Here is a 22095-nt window from a genome sequence, read left to right as displayed (position 1 = left end):
ACTGAAGTGTAAATCTGAGGAACATTCGCAAGTAAATTCTGAGAAACTAACATTCTATCTAGCCTAGCCCATATCCAAGCTTGCCCCTCATGCCCATTACACCATGTGTATTTGGAGCCTTCAATTTATGTTCTAACAAATAACGTACAGTTATAAATGAAATTGTTAAAATCATCCATATATAACCAGTACTTAAGGCTTAGCTCTCCCTTCAATATTTTCATTATTGCTACTAATGGTGTTAAAATTACCACATATAATCCAGTTCAGATACACTTTGAATAGAAAAAATCTTCTTATCATCCTCACATTTCACACACCACACTTATTTTAATTTTTTTTTTATTTTTTCTATAATAAATATGTAGTGTGTGGATAATAAATAGAATAATTTAATTAGTTTAATAAGAATAAAATAAAATAAAAAATAAAAAAAATAAAAAATAAAAAAAATAAAAAATAATATTTTAATATATAAAATGTGTAATGTGGGATGATATGTCGCATTCCTCCTTTGAATATCAATCCAGAATTTTCTTCTATCAATTAGATAACCACAGCTAGTATAAACAAAAAAGGCCATTAGAGACAAATTACCACTAGTAATGAATAACCCCCATAATGGACTGTTGATTGATCAAATTAGGAGAAAAAATAAATATCTCGTCCTTCAATGGAACCCAAATCTGACCTATTTGATCTTCATTAGCTAAAACACTCTGCATATTCAAACTGTTGGCTATCTTATTCACCTTGCTGAAAGCAATGAATGGCTCAAAGATGGCAATAATATGAGGTTGACATTTCCTAGCTAACCGATCGATTTTTTCAATTTACTAACAATGGGCATATTCCCCATCCCACGAATATTTAAAATAGAATTTTTGGAATCATTTGGAGTTGGAAACTTTAAATACCGTACCTTTTCATTTATGCTCCACCGGCCGGCCCCAACAAATTAAAATTTACACTTCGGAATGGTTACTGTATTGAATGTTAGCTCAACTAATTTTTAATCTGTTTGTTTTGCTTTTTTTTTTTTTTTAAATGGTTATTAATGGAAATGACATAATTAAGTAGCATTTGAATCATTTTCATCATGTTAGCTTGTTACTAATTAATACTGTACTAAGTCATGTGTGGAGATATATCGAACAAATCAATTAATAGAGTGAGTCATGCGGAAATCACCCAATTAGTGCTAGCTCACTACATACTAATTAAATCATGATTTATACGAACATGCTGTGCAAAAACTACTTTATAGAAAATAAATATTAATTCCATGTTTATTGATATTTTTTAATTTTAATTTTTCCGATTGATCATGATCATGTCCTTATAATTGCATGTCAACTTCCGACGATTTCTTTATGGGAAAAACTCGAGGTCGGTCGGATATAAAACTTATTTTCACACCAACCAATAACCATTTGCCACGTAGGAGATGCAGCCTTGAAACACCTACATCCGACTCTTTACAATCCTTTCTCGTCTCCTTCCTTTTGCAGCCCGAGTTCTCTCTCCCCTTCCATTCGAAGCCCAGCCTTTTCCCCACCCCCTCCCTCTCTCGCGACGCCTATTTCACCACCCCTCCCTCTCACGCAGTCTTCTCCTTGAGTGGGTAAGTTTTTGATTTATGCATTTCACATGCCCGTAATATGGGTTTATCTTCTCCTCACGGCACCGATTGATTTATGGGTTTATTTTTGCATTTCATGCGATTCTAGGGTTGGTGAAATCAAATATAGTGGATTTGGTGAAATGCAGGCTGGGGAAATTGAATCTAGGGTTGGGGAAAAAGATTTTGTCAGTTGGAATTTATGGGTTTATTTGGTGAAATATGACAATTTCTTTTCAAACTTGATAACTTCTGAACTTAGAGATGGAAGTATGACCTATAATATATCCTAGACGTTATATCTAATTTCCGTTCTTTGTCATCCAAGGTCATTTTTTTCCCCTTTCTGTTCTTTTTCATTCAATTCATCAGTACTTCCTCACTCTTAAGGTTACTTTTATGTTAAAAGTAAAAGTTGTGTTTTTCATAGGAAGCAGAATAGACGTACATAGAGATTTCTATGGTGAGATCTTATTCTTTTACATTAAACTCTTGAACTCATCGACATATATGCACTAACAGACACCCAATTCATTGTTTATTGTATACTGAAACAGGTTATATTTCATTTACGCTCATATGATAGTTAGGTTAATGGAGTAGATTTAATCAGAGTTGTCATTCTATTGTTTTGTTCTCAACTTACAAAGTTATTGAGATAGGTGTTTGTATTCGAGTCAAACAAAATGAATCCATTAATGCTAGATCCACCTCATTTGCGAATCAAAAGGTTTCAAGCAACAGGGGAGATTGGGTTTCTTCATTCTAAAATATATAATGTGCTATTTTCCTGTTTTATTTGAGTACAAAAGAAGGGGAAAAAAGGTTCACTCATTTCCCTCCTTAATCTTTTTCACTAGAGTTCTAGACACAATTTTCTTCAATCCGAACACACTGCTCATGGGTTTGGATTATGCATTTGCATTTATAATGATTTTGTTATACATGTAGAATCACTTTAGTCACCTTGGAGAAAGAAGAGGGAAGGGACCAGGGTAGGGCGCTTTGTAAGTTAAAAAAAGGGGGTCAATTTCATCTATTCTGTTCATGCTCTTGGTTTGTTTTCACTTTTAAAAGGGATGTTTTATCCATCATACTAGTGCTGATTCTTCAAAAAGACACATGCACGTACACTGATACACATAATACCCAGAGAACATAACAATAGGCCTATGAATGTGCAACTTGTTTACTTTTAGATAAAAACTATATCTATATACGGCTGTTCATGAATGGAAGCCTATTTTATGTTTGGGTGTTGAAGTCTCTTCAACACTTCTTAACTCTTATCACTACTATTCATTACTTTATTATTATTTTTTACCTACTTTTATTACTATTCCTTACTTTTTACCTACTTTTTATTACTATTCATTACTTTATTATTACTTTTCACCTACTTTTCATTACTATTCACAACTCTCTTTAACACTTCTTAACACCTAAATCGGAGTTAATATACCTATAAAAAAAAAGAGACTTCAAGTTAATATCATTGAGGGAAGAGAAGAAGATATGTTGTATATATGCTGAAAATCTTGGTTCACCTTTGATTGTAAAAGTTTTGTGATACACTTCTTATTCCCTGTACGGGAAATAATACAGTTAGAGGCAAGGAGGCTTCTTTCAACTCAACAAGGCAGTCTTTAGTGTTGGTTATTTCAGATGAAAGTGATAAATTTTATAAAGATCCTCAGCAAGCACCCATCTGTAAAATATAATGGTGAGATATGTAAAATAAAAATAAATAAATAAAAAGAAAAAGAAATGTCTATAGGTTCATGACCTTTAGATGATTAAAAAAAATTGCCCATTTCAGTTAATTAAATTCATGAACCCTAAAATAATTTATAGATTTTTTTAGATAAAACAAAAATAAAAGACTAAACAAACAAAATTTTTTTCACCTTTTATAAAGTTTCACAACATAAAGCCCCACAAATCTTGAAAACGAAACAGCGAGGCCCACAAATCTTCAGAAACCAGGACTGTAGAGAGAGAGAGGGAGAGGAAAGGAGGGTTCAGATGGATAGACGAGAGAGTGATGCGGGTGTGTTTGGGTGTTAGTGTCCTCAATACTTCTCATTATTATTTATTATTACTTTTTACTTATTTTTATTATTATTTCTTATTTTTTATCTGATTTTTATAACTATTAATACTTTATTATTTCTTTTCACTATTATTTACAACTCTTTTCGATACTTTTCAACCCCAAACCCAACCGACCGACTCCAGTGCCACTCTTTGTTTATATAAACGTATACCATCGCAAATGGTTCACTTCACGCATGCGGATCAGAAACCCATACGCCCACAATCCCATTCATTTCTTTGTTTTTAATTAAGTTTTTGCTTCAATCGATAACATGCCGGATCAGATCAATGCTATAGTTCTCTACCCCTCTCCAGGCTGGGGTCACCTAATCGCCATGGTAGAGCTTGGGAAGCTCATACTCCAACACCACCCTTCTTTTTCCATCACTGTCATCGTCTTCCACACACAAAACATGGCTACCCCTACTTTCTTCGCTGATCAATACGTGACTGCCATCAACGCCACCTGCCCCTCCATCACCTTCCTCCACCTCCCACCCGTCTCCGACACCCCCCCACCTTCCACTACTTCTTCTTCTTCCCCCTTAGAGATCATGGTCTTCTTACTCCCACTCCTCAACAACACTAATCTTCACCAAGCCCTCCGAACCATCTCCCAGACCTCCAACGTCAAAGCCTTTATCATTGATTTCTTCTGCGATGCTGCTTTCCAAGTGGCAGCAAACCTTTGCATCCCCACCTACTATTTTATTACATCTAGCGCACTCGCTTTAGTCTTGGCTCTATGCAACCCCACCCACCATAAAAGTATGGATAAAAGCTCGGAAGGTCTCGACCACATGCTCGCTGATATTACAGGTTTACCTTTAATCCCAGCTTCAGACTTGCCGAGAATTGTTACAGATCGTGGTTCTCAAGCGTATCAGTTTTTCTTAAACTGCGGAATCAACATGGCCAGAGCAAATGGACTCATCGTAAACTCATTCGAACAGCTCGAAAGAAAAGCTATCAAGGCCATATCTGATGGACTGTGTGTGGCAGATGGACCGACTCCGCCAGTATTCGGCATTGGTCCTTTGATATCATTAAGCAACAATCAAGGAACTGATAATGAACAGCATGATCAGTGTATGAATTGGCTAAACTCGCAACCGAGTCAGAGCGTTGTGTTTCTGTGCTATGGAAGCATGGGATTGTTTTCGGCAGAACAGTTGAAAGAAATAGCAGCAGGATTAGAAAACAGTGGCCAAAGGTTCTTGTGGGTGGTGAGAAATCCACCACCAGATAACGACAAAGAACCAAAGTTGGATGAATTATTACCGAAAGGTTTCTTGGAAAGGACCAATGATAGGGGTTTCGTGATGAAACAATGGGCTCCGCAGGTGGAGGTTCTGAGTCACGATTCAGTGGGCGGGTTCGTGACACACTGCGGGTGGAACTCACTGCTTGAAGCGGTGTGCGGCGGGGTGCCGATGATTGGGTGGCCTCTATTTGCGGAGCAAAGGATGAACAGGGTGATAATGGTGAAGGAATTGAAGGTGGCGTTGGCGGTGAACGAGTCGGAAAACGGGTGGGTGAGTGGGGAGGAGTTGGAGAAGCGGGTGAGGGAATTAATGGACTCGGATGAAGGGAAGGAGGTGAGAAAGAGGGTGTCGGCCATGAGAGATGCTGCCGCCAAAGCCATGAGAAAGGGTGGTTCCTCTCGTAATGACTTTGAGAAGTTGGTTGGGCTGTGGCTTTCGTAAGACTGACCAGTGGTCGTAATAAAAAGTCCATGTATGCATGAGGAAGCTTACAATTATACATACATATAATTAATATACATATGTACTGTTTGGTTTTCCATAAATTAATTATTTGATTTTCATTAGTATATATGAAATGAAGATTTATCCCTGCAAGTATTCAGGGATTTCTATTTTTAATTAAGCATCTTCGAATTATGAATATCCTATAATAAAAGCCAATTAATTAAAATTTGAAATTGTTAAAACAACAAAGAATAATAATATTTTATATAAAAATCAAGCAGGTATTTCATACTCGATTCCATCGTATAAATATATAAAAAGTTATTTCTTCTTATAATATTTAGGTCTCCTTTGATTACATATAATGAGATAATATGGGATAAAAATTAAAAGATGAATAAAATTTTATTTTTTAATATTATTTTTATTTTAGAATTTAAAAAATTAATTAAATTTTTATTATTTTTATGAGAAAATTTAAAAATTTCTAATAATTATATAAAGAGTTAAGAGATAAAGGACATCCTTATTTCAAACTCCTTTGTGGTTTAAAATATTTTTGGAAGTGCCGTTAACCAAAATTGAAAATGAGGAGTAGAAATACATGAAAGAATCATATCAATCCACTTGGCATTAAAACCCAGCTTTGTCAAAATAGCTTGTATGAAATCTCATTCCACCCTATCATATGCTGTACTCATATTCAATTTTAAAGGCATATATCATTTTTGCCCGTGAAGATGTGTATTCATAGTATAGAGGGTTTCATAGGCTGTCAAGATGTTATCTGTGATTTGTCTACAAAGCATAAAAGCACACCAATTTGGTGAAAGGAGTGAGGGCAGGATTGACTTCATTCTGTTAGTAATCATCTTGGTTATGATTTTATATAAAACATTACATAAGCTTATTGGACATTATTTAGACACTTTTTGAATTTTTAGACTTTGGAATAAAAACCAAATAAGTATAGTTGATGGCTTCAATATAAACATTAGAGTTGAGGAAAGATAGTAAAACATGACAAACCTCACTACCCACCTCATCCCAATGATCTTGCTAAAGGCATGCACTATATCCATCTGGTGCAGGGGTTTTGTATGGTCCCATTTTGAAAACAGCATCCTTAACTTCTTTTGTGAATGCCTGGAGTAAAGTTTCATTCATTTTATCAGAAACTTTAGGAGTGAGATCTTTTAGATAGACATCAATTTGAGATGGATGAGAAGAAGTAAATAAGGACTGGTAAAATTGAGTAAAAGCAAGGCCTATCTCAACAGTAGTCTTGTACTGAACACCATTCTCATCTTCCACCTAAAGGATCTTGTTCCTTTTCTGTCTTTGACTTGCACACAAATAAAAAAACTTGGTGTTTCTATCCCCATTCTGTAACCAATGTAATTTAGCTCTTTGCTTCCATTTCAGGTGCAAGTTCTCTTGAAGAGTAGAAATGTCTTTTTGCAATTTACTGACATCTGATACTAAAGATGCTGTAAGATTTTTTTGGACATTTTCTAGTTGACTAAGCTTCTCTCTCAAATGGTGATCAGAGATTGCATCTTTAGTTCTAACCCATCTTTTGATAGATTTCATACAACAACTAAGTTTATTTGAAAAAGTACTAAGATTATCATAAAAATAGCCTGCCTACAATCAAGCATCTTTAATAGCCTCGCCATAGTCCTCATAAGAAGCCCATCTGGCCTTAAATCTACTTGGTCTATTCATAGAAAAAGAGGATCTATTCCTTTGTGCTATCGTCATTAGAATAGGATAATGATTAGAGTTTACTGAAATCAGTACCTTGATATCAAACATGCCAAATTCATCACACCAAGCAGACGATACCACTGCTCTATCAAGTTTTTCTTTTGTAAAAGAATCATCTATTTGATTATTTGACCAAGTAAACTTCCCTATAGAAGTTATGAAGTTGCCAATCATCTAAGATATCTTTAAAAATAGCTGCATGTTTCTCACTCCTTATTGCACCACCCTCTTTGTCACTACGAAATAAAATATCATTGAAATCACCAACATGTGAGGGTTCAAAGTATTAAGATGCCTTAACATGTTATATCCTTCTACTCTTTTCTCAATAATGGGATGGCCATAAAAGCATGTGAGCATCCATGAGGGTTTTAGAGGGATGTTGTTAACTCAACAATTAATATGTTTTTATGAATAACTGTGGATTTCTTTTGGAATATCAGCCCGCCATAACAAAGTTAACCCACCACCATGACCCAATCCATCAACAATGAACATATTATGAAAACCAAAAAGATTTTTCAATCATTCTATCTTGTTTTTATGTAACTTAGTTTCCATAGGAAATAAAATATTTGGATTTTTATCCTTAACTATAAGGTTAAGGTCATGAATTGTTCATGGGTGCCAAGCCCTCGACAGTTCTAATTTAAAAGCCTCATTTCTCTTAGTGGGGCTGGGGGACCAACTTTCGCCAATACTTTCACATTTATTTGCCATAACAAAGCTAACCCACCACCACGACCCAATCCATCAACAATGAACATATTATGAAAACCGAAAAGATGGTTCAATCATTCTATCTTGTTTTTATGTAACTTTAGTTTCCATAGGAAATAAAATATTTAGATTTTTATCCTTAACGATAAGGTTAAGGTCATGAATTGTTCAAGGGTGCCAAGCCCTCGACAGTTCTAACATAAAAGCCTCATTTCTCTTAGTGGGGCTGGGGACCAAACTCCACCAATACTTTCACATTTATTTACTTCCTTCTCAATACCATTTTGTCATCGTTAATATGATTGCCAATAGGCAGAAACTTCCTCTTCCTAGTAGCCATGTTAGTACTAGAATAATTAACAGCATCATTAGTAGCAGTATTTCTAACCTTGTTCTCCAATTGATGCAGGGAAGAAGATGGCACATATTAATCCTTCAGTTCTGAGACTTCCATCATCTCAATACCAATCCCATCAACAACAATGGGGAAAACAATAGGAGATGTGCATCAAGAAAAGCAGATGAGAGATCATGTTGCAACACATGACTAGATTTGGAAGTTATGACAGTTGCAATAGTTGCAATTGAAGAAGTTATATTTTTTGATGAGCATCCAATCACATTTCCTTCTGATGTTGCCACGTATTGTTCACATTCCCAACTGCCACATAACTATCATTGCAGTTACTAGAAGGACAGTAAGGAGATAACTGTTTTGTAGCACTAGGGTTGGAAGGTTGTCCTGAGAATCCAACAATGAATTTCCCCACACCACCTCGTGTGGCAGAAGAGGTGGCTCGTAGCCATGTTCCATATTGCAAGGTAGAAGTGGATGTAGAGGTGGTGATTGCAACTTTGTTCAAATACCTAAGATTTTCATGCATTATAATTCCACAAGAGAAACAAAACTGTGGCAACCTTTCATATTGAAAAGGCACAAAAACATGATGGTCTTTTATGGACAACATAGTTCCTCTTGTAAGTGGTTTTGAAATATCAATTTCTACTAGAACCTGAATGTATTTTCCTCAACCATTGTCATTTTCATCAACTTCCACATGTATGATGTTCCCAATCATTCTACCAATTCAAGATATGATTCATGCACCCAAGAGGCAAATTATATAATTGAACTCATAAGTAAGCATGACTAAACACTAACTCACTAGGGGTAGTAGGACCATAAAAAAAACTTCAAACAAATTAAATTTTGATCAAACAGCCAGGATTGACCATCTCATACTCTCTAAAGATTTTACTCAGAACTAAATTAAAAAATAAATAGATTCACCCCCACTTCGACAATGCATACATCATTTCCAACTTTCCATACTTTGAGCATAGTTATTCTAAAGGCCTCTCGATTGATCCTCCTTTAGTCATGATTTTTCCCACAAGATAGAATTAGCCTTTTGATAAAGTGTGTTCAACATCAATATCAAACACTACTACAACCTCATTTTCTACATTCGTAAGACTTAGTTTGTTGCATTGCATAATAATATCCTCAGGCATTATGTCAATCTAAACAATCCAAAAAAAATTATTGTCAGAGTCAAGCCAATACACCACCTTCCACTCAAGAGTGAAGGCATAAAACTTTCTCCTCAAGAACTTCGTGAAAAGCCTTGAGAGAAAACTCCTTGGAGGTAGTTGTTTCCTCAAACTATTCTAACTTCATTGCCGTACAAACACATTCCTTTTATGAAATACTTTAATTTATGGATAATGATAGGCTTTCTATTCCTCCTGTAATTTCTTTACTACTTTATAGTGTATTTGAAATGTTTATTTTTATTATTTTATTTTTAGTATTTTTTTAACATCCTTAATCATTAAGAAAAAATTAAAAAATTATACAACTTCATTAATAGTTATTTCTTTAAATATTAAATAAAATAATTTTAAAAAATAAAAGAAGTATTAGAAGATAGTAAACAAATTATTGTCCTTTATTTATGTAACCAAAATAGGCTTTATTATTTTATAAAATACTTGCACCAAACTGGTAGTTAAAAACATTCCAAGAAAAACAACTTTCGGAACAAGTAATTGGCCCGGGGCCCCATTCTAGAAAACATTAATAGTCATTTTAAGAATTCCCAAATTAGAATTTTGAGTTTTAAGATTAAATATTAAAATATTATATTTTAATATTATTATTATTTTAAAATTTAAAAAAGTTAAGAAAAAATTGAATTATTTATTATATTTTATATGTAAATTTAAAAAAGCTGTAATGATGAGATGATAATTTTATATTTGAGATAAAAAAATTCCAATAGCCAAACAGTCCTTAAATTATATATAAGCGGTGGGAAGAATCAGCGTAATAAAACGAGAGATGCCTTGGTCCCGGACTCGGAACTAAAGTGTGTTTCGAATTTTTTTTTTTAAATGTTTTTAATAAATATTTTTTAGTGGTGTATTAATTTTTTTTTTAAATTTTTAAGAATATATAAAAAATGAATATAAAAAGGCTTCTTCGATGGGTATTCCCGGTTACATCATTCGGGAGATGTAGCATAACCCTAATAAAAATAAATATAATATTAGGACTATTATTAAATATATTATTAAATATGTACATTAATATAAATAAGTTTTTTTTAATTTTTTATTTTTTTAAGTATAGTTAATCATTAGTAAAAAAATAAAAAATATATAAATTCAATAATAATCACTTATTTAATTATTAAAAAATAAAAATATATAAATATAGACATTTATTAGACATATTCGATAGTCATATTATCATTTTTCTAAAAATAAAACATAAATGATTTTTACAAATTATAAATAGATAAACGTAATATAAGTTATTGTAAAAGGAAAAGAAAATGACTATAAATAAAGACCTTATATAAAATAAATTTATAAATTAAAGTGATTTCTTAAAATTTGTTAGATTTATTTTATAATAAAAGTAACTAAAGAAAAATATTTTATCATAAATAGATCATATAAAAATAAATCTATAAATTTATGTGATTTGATGTAGTATATAAAATTATTTTTACTGTAAAATAGATTTAATAAATTTTATAAAATTATACTAATTTATAAATTTATTTTATATAATTTTTTTTTAATCTGTAACAATTCTATTACGTAAACTTGTCTATTTGAAGCATCTACCATTCTTCAAAACAGGAAGAGTATCATTTCATGTCGTATTAAGTTGGGGTTGGCGAGTGCGTGCGAGGGATTGGGTGTTGTTGGAGTGTCAGAAAAGTTACGCTCATGTATTTATATACCTGTTCGTGAGTCTCTCGATCCCCCTTCACACATCAATGGAGGCCATAGTACTGTATCCAGCGCCCAACATGGGTCACCTTATCTCCATGGTGGAGCTCGCTCAGCTAATCCTCCTCCACCACCACCACCCTTCTACTTCTCTGTTATCCGTCCACATCCTCATCACCTCTCCACCCATCAACCTTGGCTCCGCCTCCCCTTACATCGCCTCCGTCTCCGCCACCACCCCTTCCATCATCTTCCATCACCTCCCCGGCCCCTCTCCCCCTCTCCAGCCCGCCTCCTTCCCCATGGAAATCCTCGTTTTTGAGCACATCAAACTCACCACCCCTCAGGTCCAAACCACCCTCCTTTCTATCTCTGTCTCTTCCTCCATCCGTGCTTTCGTTATCGACGGCTTCTGTACTCCCGCTCTCGAAGTCGGCACTTCCCTCCAAATCCCAACTTACTATTTCTTTTCCACCTGCGCAAGCTGCCTCGCCTTGTTTCTCTACCTCCCCACTCTTCACAAAAACACCACGAAAAGCTTCAAAGACCTCAACACCCATCTCCACGTCCCAGGCTTACCACCCATCCCCTCGTCCCATATGCCGAAGCCAATTCTTGACAGAACCGAAGAACAACATTCTTGGTTCCTTTATTTTGCTACCCACCTTCCGAAATCTGCTGGAATCATCGTTAACACGTTCAACTCTCTTGAGCCAAATGCATTGAAAGCTATATCCGATGGACTTTGCGTCCAGGACGGCCACACTCCACCCATTTTTTGTGTTGGACCAGTGATCAAGTCCAACGATCAAAGTGCTGGAGGTCAAGCCGAGTGTTTAAAATGGATGGACTCGCAACCCAGGGGAAAGGTTGTATTTTTGAGCTTCGGGAGCTTAGGTACGTTTTCAAAGGAGCAGTTGAAGGAAATAGCTGTAGGGCTAGAGAAAAGTGACCAAAGGTTCTTGTGGGTGGTGCGCAGTCCACCTAAGAAAGAGCAAAGCCAGCAGTTTTCGTCACAATCTGAAGAAGACCCAGACTTGGATTCTTTGCTTCCGGAAAGTTTCTTGGATCGCACTAGCGAGAAGGGGCTCGTCGTGAAGCAATGGGCACCACAGGTAGCGGTGCTGAGACATGACGCGGTGGGCAGTTTCGTCACTCATTGTGGGTGGAACTCAGTGCTGGAAGCGGTTTGCGCTGGCGTACCGATGGTGGCGTGGCCGCTGTACGCGGAGCAGAGGTTTAACAAGATATTGTTGGTGGAGCAGTTGAAGCTGGCTTTGCCGATGAACGAGTCGGAGGGCGGGTTAGTGAGCGCGGCCGAGGTGGAGAGGCGAGTTAGAGAGATTATGGAGTCGGAGGAGGGAAACTCGGTGAGAGAGCAGGTATTGGCCAAGAGACAGGAGGCAATGGCGGCAACGAGTGAACAGGGCTCGTCCCGAGTTGCGCTTGCAAAGTTTATGGAGTCGGCGAAGAGGTGATGGATGGATATGATTAAAAACGGTTCACTTCCTTTTTTCGAATGTTCAAGGTTTAAAATATGTTCTCTGAAAGCAAATTTAAAAGCTGTTGTTGGGGGATTGACGTGTTATTTTAGGTTACAATGTTTATGGAGTAAATATGACATCTCGTATCCTGTTATGTAAATGAATAATTCTTTATGCAGTCCCCTGTCCCTCGTGCACGACTAACGTGGAAATATAGAGATCAAACGGTTCGTTTGATTTAAGTTAGAAATTCTCATGTATAGAAACGGTGCTTATTGAATGAAACCATCGTCCCCTTCCTTTGCCTCTTTCTCTCTTGGGTTTGCAGACTATATTCAACACTTTCACAATTTTCTCGCTCTTTGTTCTTTCTGATGGTCATCTTCACTACCATTATTTCCCTTCTCAAAGGAATCTTCAAAACAGTGAGAAAGTCAAGTGATAGTCACTGGTCTCAGTTATTCTTGAACAAATATCAGGTAACAAGAAGAAAATTTGCTGAAGAGAAGCTGCTTTCGCTCTGAAGGATGCCTAAAAAAATTCAGCCTTTTTTTTTTAAGTTTCGTTGTTTTCTCAAGGTCAGAAGAAACCGCTTTTAGATAACCAAATCCAGAACCAGCACTTGATAAATGCAACTCTTGAAGCACTTTTCTAGTCTTAAAAGAGCTTTTTCCACACTCTCTCATGCCTACAACGTCAATTTCACCTTATCACAAAAGAATTTTGCGAACTGAGAGAATAATGAAATTTACAAATGCTTTTATTGGGCTCATCAATAGAAAGGTGAATACCAAGAGTGAGATTAAAAAAATGTATTTTGATGGTGCGGCCTGCACAGGCCGACTAAAACAACAACACAGCTTTGCACAGGGAACTGGAAAGGCCAACAGTGATGGTGCGGGTTGGGTGGAACTTGGTTGCTGCAAAGCTTTGCACAGGGAGCTGCACAAGCCGATAGTGGTGGTGGAGGAGGAGTTGCACAGACCGATTGTTATGCAGGAGCTGAGCACGTTGACGTCGGTGGACGGAAATACACAGGGAACCTAGCGAATTGCAGAGATTATCATCCGTAAGAAGGGGGAAGATGAAGTTAGGGTTATTTTTGATATTTGAACCAAATTGTAAGGAAATGACCTATACACCCTTTTCGTGCGCACGCAAGCCCCAAAGGGGACTGTACGTAGCACGACCCTATAAATTATAGAAATCTACTCTGATAAAATCTCATAAACTTCTTTCCAATTTACACTGATAAAATCTCATAAACTTCTTTCTCTTTGGCTGAATTCCTCTCCCCCTCTCTCTAACTCGCACTTCAATCTACAAAAAGTGTCGACTTGAGTGGGAGGAGCACTGGCTCTGCCTTCCTCTCCCCATCTTATGGCTTAAATTTTTGGTGTGTTTTTCTTCTTTGGGATAAAAAAATGCCAACCTATCGCTTTTCAATCACCTCCGGGCTACACCCCATTCCATGGAATTCTCCAGAGTTTATTTATAACAGCTAGTTGTATGACTATAATTATTAATCATGAGTGTGTGGATATATATACATATATATATTCCTCATATTTTAGGCTTTAGAATTTAACAAAAAAAATTTATATATTTACATTTTATATGGATATTTCAATAAACTTATTGGGAAAGAGTACACAAAGAATATATAAAAATAATTGTATTTAACATAATTCTTTACTTTATTATTAGTCACTTAGCAAAGATGAAAATTTAAGAGAATAGACACAAGTTTCATGTGTTCTAAAGAAAGAGAATGGTGAGAGAAAACGAGGAAATTTTTTTTATTGTGGCTCGCGCGTCCGTGTAACGGTAAGTGAAAGATCAGAATAATTAATGAGATAATGATTTGATCATAATCAAATTAAAAAAAAAAAAACTAATCTAAATTTTAATAGATAACAAATCGAAAATGTTGAAAATATTGAAATCTATCATACTCTAAACTCACATTATAGTGACGTGTTACATGCATTAATTGATTTACTAGAAAACCTATATATAAGTACTCCAACTTCATTTCATTTAAATATAAGATTGTAATTTCTGACGTACAATATACCATATTTGGCAGATCGAAATGATGAACTATATATATATATATATAGTCCACTTCACTGCAACCACTCCATCATTACAAATAATTTCCAAACATATAAAAGTCAAGACCAAAATTATAAGAAAAATGGTTTCACAACTAATTAAGGAGAGAAAACTTCTAAAGCTTTTAAGACTTTAACATTTCATTTCATAAGTTCCAAGTGAAATGCTTTTGCCATAAACGAATTTTATAAATAAACGAATTTTATAAAAATAAATATATGAATTGATAACATAATTTAATATAATATATTAATTTATAAAATTATTTTTATTATAAAATAAATATAATATATAGCATTAAATCATGTCATCGACTTATAAATTAATTTTGTAAAATCTCTTTACATCTTTATAAACTCTAATTAACAATTAAAACCAATACATAAGATGGCGAGAAATCCCCCGTCAAATAACGACAAAGAACTAAAGTTGGATGAATTATTACTGAAAGGTTTCTTGAAAATGACCAATGATAGGGGTTTCGTGATGAAACAATGGGCTCCGCAGATGGAGGTTTTGAGTCATGACTCAGTGGGCGGGTTTGTGACACACTGCAGGTGGGACTCACTGCTAGAGGCAGCGTACGACGGGGTGCCGATGATTGGCCTGGTGGCCTCTATATGCGGAGTGTTGACCAGCCACCCAAGTGGCATGAGTTGTACATGCACCGTAAGGTGCATTGTCTTGTTAGGCACCATTCGGTGCCTTGTTTCTATTAGGCTCTCACTCCGTATTTTTAGCAGCTGAATGCTGCACCGAAATCATCAGCTGAAGAGAACTTCTCCTATAAATAGGAGAGTTCTGATCAGCAGAAAGATGCAGTGGGAGAGAAGAAAAATAGAGAGAAAGAGGGACGTGAGAGAGAGATAGAAATTTGTAGAGTGATTTGTAAATCTCGTACAAATTCTATAAAAGAGGCTCCAATGGATGTAGGTAATTTGTTGAACCACTTTAAAAATTATTTTGTGTGATTTTCGGATAGGCCGGTGGCGCAACAATTGGTATCAGAGACACTAGGTTCTTTTTGTGAGGTGGATTTTTGGTGTGGTAGTGTGGATACGTACAGTCTAAGGAGGTTCTGTCTAGGAGATTGGAAATTTTAAGTGTGTCCATTGTGACCCTCCAATCTTTCCTGGGAACTGACTTAGTGTGGTACTATTCATTTCTACAGTAAAAATTCATCAAAAGCTCTGCTTCAAGCTGTCCGAAAATTCAAGTTGGTCAAAATAAATTTTTGACAACTCCAGGGTGTTCCTCGCGTTGAGACGAATCCGTTGCCGCAAACGGAATCGAAAACGGAGGTCGGAGGAGCCCACACGCGCCCCTAGAAGATCGGCGCGTGTATCTGCTGCACTTCACGCGCCCCACGCGCTCCAGAGGAGAAAGACGCGTGTCAGACACGCTCCTCACGCGCCCCCACGCGCCCTACAGTGTTTCAGCGCGTGACATACACACGCCACGCGCTCCCACGCGCACCCAGTGCTGAAGCGCGTGTGTCACACGCGCCTACTCGCCCCACGCGCACTGTGCAGCGCGTGCATCCCACGCGCCAGACAGATCACAACCATCCGTTTTTCAGATCCAATTTCGGCTTGATCTAAGCCATTCGGAGTCGGATTTGAGCAATCAAATAGTGCTTTCCTATTATTTGGATCGTTCCGGACTCATCCGTACGGTTAGAATTTTGAAAGTTTGAGTCTAAAATTTCTAAATTCAAATGGAAAGATCTGGAAGAGATAGGAGTTCTGATAATGCCAGTAGCTCCGAGCGTCGGTCCACTGTGTCAAATGCCAAGTTTGAAGTTGAAAAGTTCGATGGAACAAGCAACTTCGGCATGTGGCAGTGTGAAGTCATGGATGTGTTGATCCAACAAGAGTTGGATATTGCATTGGGAGGAAAGCCAAATGATATGACTGATCAGGATTGGAAGAAGCTTAATACTCAAGCTTGTAGTACAATCCGATTATGCCTTACCAAAGAACAAAAGTATTTTGTCATGAGAGAGACAAATGCTAAGGTACTTTGGCAGAAATTGGAGGATAAGTTCATGAAGAAGAGCATTGAGAGCCGTTTGCACTTGAAGAAGAAGCTCTTCAGATTCCAATTTCGTGAAGGTATTTCTATGTCTGAACATCTGAATAGTTACAACCAAATTCTTGCTGATTTGTTAAATTTAGATGTTGAAATTGAAGATGAAGATAAAGCTTTACTTTTGTTAAATTCCTTGCCTGATACATATGAGCATCTAATTACTACTCTATTGTATGGGAAGGAAAGTATTAGTTTTGACGATGTATCTAGCTCTTTAATTAGCAATGAGTACCGGAAAAAGGATAAGCAGGTACATCACGATACATCAAGTGAAGCTTTAACAGCAAGAGGGAGACCACAGTCAAGGTATCCCAGAAAGAAGAACGGTTTTCATTCGAAAACCCGGGCCACATCACGTGGTTCATCAGTCGGCAGAAAACTCGCCAGAGACGAGTGTTCCTTTTGTCGCAACAAAGGACACTGGAAGAAGGATTGTCCCAACCGGAAGGGACAACAGCAGAATCAACCCACCACAGCCAATGTCGTGGACAGAGATGATGATTCGGATTTTTCCTTGATAAGCTCATCATCCATTTGTCATTCCGATAAATGGATTATAGATTCCGGATGTACCTATCATATGTGTCCCAATGGGGACTGGTTTACTGACTTCACAAAGATCGAGGGTGGAGCAGTACTTATGGGCAATGACAGTGCCTGTAAGACACAGGGAATAGGTAGCATTCGGTTGAAGCTGCACGATGGCAGCATCAAGACTCTGACAGAAGTTCGGTACGTTCCGGACTTGCGGAAGAATCTCATCTCACAGGGATCTCTGGATTCGAAGGGATTCAGAATCGTCATTGAAGACGGAACTCTCAAAGTACTAATGGGAGTTCAGGTGGCAATGAAGGGCTTAAGGCGAGGAAACTTGTACTTCTTGCAAGGAAGTACTGTTGCTGGAAGAGCTTCCACAGGCTGTGAGAAGCTAGATGAGACTGATGATGACACCACCAGTCTTTGGCATATGCGTATGGGACACGCAGGAGAAAAAGCTTTGCAGACACTGGTGAAGCAAGGTTTACTCAAAGGTGCCAAGACTGGTAAACTATCTTTCTGTGAGCATTGTGTATTGGGGAAGCAGAGGCGGATCAAGTTTGGAACCGCAGTACACAATACACAAGGAATACTTGACTATGTGCACTCCGATGTTTGGGGACCTACCCAAAATGCATCTTTGGGAGGTAAACATTGGTTTGTAACTTTTGTTGATGATTATTCTCGTCGTGTGTGGGTGTATACGATGAAGAATAAAGATGAAGTGCTGAAAATCTTCCTTGATTGGAAGAAAATGGTTGAGACTCAGACCGGCAGAAAGATCAAACGTCTCAGATCTGATAATGGAGGTGAGTACACTTCAGACCCCTTCATGGAAGTATGCCGGAGAGAGGGAATTGTCAGACACTTCACGGTACGAGGTACACCGCAGCAGAACGGTGTGGCAGAACGAATGAATCGTACTTTATTAGAGAAAGTGCGATGTATGTTGCTGAATGCTGGATTGAGTAAACAATTTTGGGCTGAAGCTGTGACATATGCCTGCCACCTCATCAACCGACTACCTGCAGCTGCCAATGATGGGAAGACACCCATTGAAATGTGGAGAGGTAAACATGCTACTGATTATGACTTTTTACACATTTTCGGATGTCCTGCTTACTATCATGCTAAAGAAAGTAAGCTTGATCCTAGAGCCAAGAAAGCAAAATTCTTGGGCTTTAGTACTGGTGTAAAAGGGTACAGACTTTGGTATATAGAGTCCAAAAAGGTGATCATCAGTAGAGATGTAACATTCAACGAATCTGAGATGCTTAAGTCACATAAGCATAAAGATTCCAGTGAAGGCAGCAGTAATGGCAAAACATCAGATGATTCGCAGAATGTGGAGTTTATTACTTCAAAGAAGCATGGACAAGATGAGACTGATAATCCAGTCACAGTACCTCCATGTCAACCCGAATCAATAGCAACCAACAGAGCGAGACGAGAGAAACGTGTACCAACACGTTATGCAGACTATGTGACATATGCATTACCAGCTGAAGGGGGTGAAATCCCAACCACTTACAGAGAAGCCGTACAGTCCAGTGAACAAGTTGAATGGACAAAGGCGATGAATGAAGAGATGCATTCTCTTCACCAGAACCAGACTTGGGAGCTTGTGCCGCTTCCAAAAGGAAAGAAGGTAATTGGCTGTAAGTGGATCTTTAATCAGAAAGATGATCAAGCTGCTAAAAATGGAGTGCGATACAAAGCTAGGTTGGTAGCCAAGGGCTACGCTCAGACAGAGGGAATTGACTACAGTGAAGTATTCTCTCCGGTTGTGAAGCATTCATCCATTCGGATATTGCTAGCTTTGGTTGCACAATATGATCTGGAGTTAGCACAGCTTGATGTAAAGACAGCTTTCTTACATTGTGATCTGGAAGAAGAGATTTATTTGTCTCAACCAGAAGGATTCAAAGAAGCTGGCAAAGAAAATTGGGTATGTAGTCTGAAGAAGTCTCTCTATGGCTTGAAGCAGTCACCTCGGCAATGGTATAAGCGGTTTGACCGCTTTATGATGGATCTGAAATACACTCGTTGCCAATACGATCATTGTGTATATTTCAGAAAACTTGCAGATGGATCTTTCATTTATTTGCTTTTATATGTAGATGATATGTTAATTGCATGTAAAAGCAAGGGGGAGATAGATCGCTTAAAAAATCAGTTAAGTAATGAGTTTGAAATGAAAGATCTGGGAGAAGCACGAAGAATACTGGGGATGGAGATCAGCAGAGATAGGGTGAAAGGTACAGTTCACCTTACTCAGAAGCAGTATCTGAAGAGAATATTGCAACGATTCAACATCGACTCGAAGACGAAGCCGGTGAGTACTCCTATGGCCTCATATTTCAAGCTCAGTGCATTGCAGTCTCCTAAAACCGATGAAGAGCGGGACTACATGAAGAATGTCTCATATGCAAGTGTTGTTGGAAGCTTAATGTATGCCATGGTGTGTACACGACCTGATATCTCCCAGGCCGTTAGCTTAGTTAGTCGCTATATACATAATCCTGGAAAGGTTCATTGGCATGCGGCTAAGTGGATTCTACGGTATATTGCAGGGACCGTAGATATTGGTTTGAAGTTCGAGAAGAGTGAAGATAGTCTAGTAACTGGGTATGTTGACTCAGACTATGCAGGTGATCTTGATAAACGCCGATCGACAACTGGATATGTGTTCACTATGCAGGCGATCAACTTTGCAGTCGACAATTGCACTATCATCAACTGAGGCTGAATACATGGCTGTAACAGAAGCCGTGAAAGAAGCCATTTGGTTACAGGGACTGGTAACAGATTTGGGCTTTGAGCAGCAAAAGGTTACCGTTTACTGTGACAGTCAAAGTGCAATCCATTTGGCCAAGAATCAAGTATACCACTCTCGAACTAAGCATATAGATGTCCGTTTCCACTTCGTACGTAAGATATTGGAAGAAGATGACATCAAACTTCAGAAGATTGGCACTGAAGATAATCCAGCAGATATGTTGACGAAGGTCGTCACAGGAATCAAGTTCCAACACTGTTTGGACTTGATCAGTATTGTACACTGCTGAGCACCCTCAGGTGCAATGGAGCATATTCGATAGCAGAAGTCTCTCATGTCAAAGAAAGAGGTGCATTCATTTGAAGAATGAATCAATTTGCAAACAGCCGGGTATGGCACACTTGGGTGGAGGGGGTGATTGTTGACTAGCCACCCAAGTGGCATGACTTGTACATGCACCGTAAGGTGCATTGTCTTGTTAGGCACCATTCGGTGCCTTGTTTCTATTAGGCTCTCACTCCGTATTTTTAGCAGCTGAATGCTGCACCGAAATCAGCAGCTGAAGAGAACTTCTCCTATAAATAGGAGAGTTCTGATCAGCAGAAAGATGCAGTGGGAGAGAAGAAAAATAGAGAGAAAGAGGGACGTGAGAGAGAGATAGAAATTTGTAGAGTGATTTGTAAATCTCGTACAAATTCTATAAAAGAGGCTCCAGTGGATGTAGGCAATTTGCTGAACCACTTTAAAAATTATTTTGTGTGATTTTCGGATAGGCCGGTGGCGCAACACGGAGCAAAGGATGAACAGGGTGATAATGGTGAAGAAATTGAAAGTGGCGTTGGCGGTGAAGGAGTTGTGTAACAGCCCGCTAGAAATTCAATTAAGGAATTTCTATTGACTTTAGGAACCTCGTGAAAACTCTGTAAGTTTACACGAATCGACTAATCGCATAAATTTTAGCCTGTCAATATAGTTAGTGTTATCACTCACTATGGTGCCAGAAATGCGATTTTAATTATTTGAGATAGTTAAAAGTGTCAGAATATATTATAGTCTACACCACTAGGCTTAATTGAATATTTAGAATTTTTCAGTACTAAGTTTATTACGTTTATTTTTGGAGTGAATAGTAACCTCGGTAAATGTACTGAGCGTAGTGTTTTCAAAATTATAGTGTGAAATGTCCAAATTAGGATAGCGATATTTTATTTGGACACTTGGCAAGATCTTAACCACACATAATGAATAGTATTAGATACTTGGCACAAAGAGAAACCATTAGATGGAATTGTGAAGGAAATCAAGGTGTGAGATCATGACACCTAAGCAAAATACACATTTGGAAAATATCTTAAGAATAGAGATTTAAAATACACATAGAAAGATTTTAGCCACCTTACTCTTTCAAGTCTACTCCACATTTGGAAAATATATTGAGCTGATTTTTATAGATATTATTGGATAGAATATTTTGAGATAATATTTTATAGATATTTTGGGTAGGAGAAAACCACACTCAACTCTCAACTCCAGCCTTATCATCTCCCTTATCTCTTCCATAAGCATCTCCAGCCATCACCCACGAACTTATCTTCATTTACACGTTTCTTTAAAAGAATATCAAACATTCTCTCTCGGACAGCTTTTAGGAGTTCTTTTGCATGCCCATTTCGAAGCTGTTGTAAGTGTTTTATCATAAAGTCTCCTTCATATAAGTTGTTCCTTTTTGAGTCTAGTTTACATGGATATCTTATTTGCCCCATTTGAAGATCATTTGGTCAGTCAAATATTGTGTAAACTATAGAAAGGTCATTCTGGGAGATAAACTGGAGAATATGTTATAGTTTGGAGTTTTTGACCAAGCTAATGGATAGATATTGGTCCGAAATTTTTATGGAATATTGTTAACATGTATATATG

General features: G+C 37.3%; 2 protein-coding genes across 2 annotated transcripts; both read left to right on the top strand.

Annotated features, from left to right (window-relative positions):
* Positions 1-1546: 1546 nt before the first annotated feature.
* Positions 1547-5554, top strand: LOC122313784 (anthocyanidin 5,3-O-glucosyltransferase-like). Its single transcript, XM_043129007.1, has 2 exons — positions 1547-1624; positions 1731-5554. Exon 2 carries the CDS (start codon positions 3991-3993, stop codon positions 5422-5424), a length of 1434 nt encoding a protein of 477 aa, XP_042984941.1. The 5' UTR covers positions 1547-1624; positions 1731-3990; the 3' UTR covers positions 5425-5554.
* Positions 5555-11126: 5572 nt separating this feature from the next.
* LOC122313783 (UDP-glycosyltransferase 88A1-like) lies at positions 11127-12810 on the top strand. Its single transcript, XM_043129006.1, has one exon. The coding sequence runs from the start codon at positions 11214-11216 to the stop codon at positions 12642-12644; it is 1431 nt and encodes a 476-aa protein (XP_042984940.1). The 5' UTR covers positions 11127-11213; the 3' UTR covers positions 12645-12810.
* Positions 12811-22095: the final 9285 nt, after the last annotated feature.

The sequence above is a fragment of the Carya illinoinensis genome, chromosome 6, assembly GCF_018687715.1.
Source record: "Carya illinoinensis cultivar Pawnee chromosome 6, C.illinoinensisPawnee_v1, whole genome shotgun sequence".
Lineage (NCBI taxonomy): Eukaryota > Viridiplantae > Streptophyta > Magnoliopsida > Fagales > Juglandaceae > Carya > Carya illinoinensis.
Note: the sequence above shows the minus strand (reverse complement) of the source record. Positions and strands in the feature narration are given on the sequence as shown.

Excerpts from the sequence above, each read along its gene's own strand:
- LOC122313783 (XM_043129006.1), top strand. The coding sequence starts at position 11,214 with ATGGAGGCCATAGTACTGTATCCAGCGCCCAACATGGGTCACCTTATC.
- LOC122313784 (XM_043129007.1), top strand. The coding sequence starts at position 3,991 with ATGCCGGATCAGATCAATGCTATAGTTCTCTACCCCTCTCCAGGCTGG.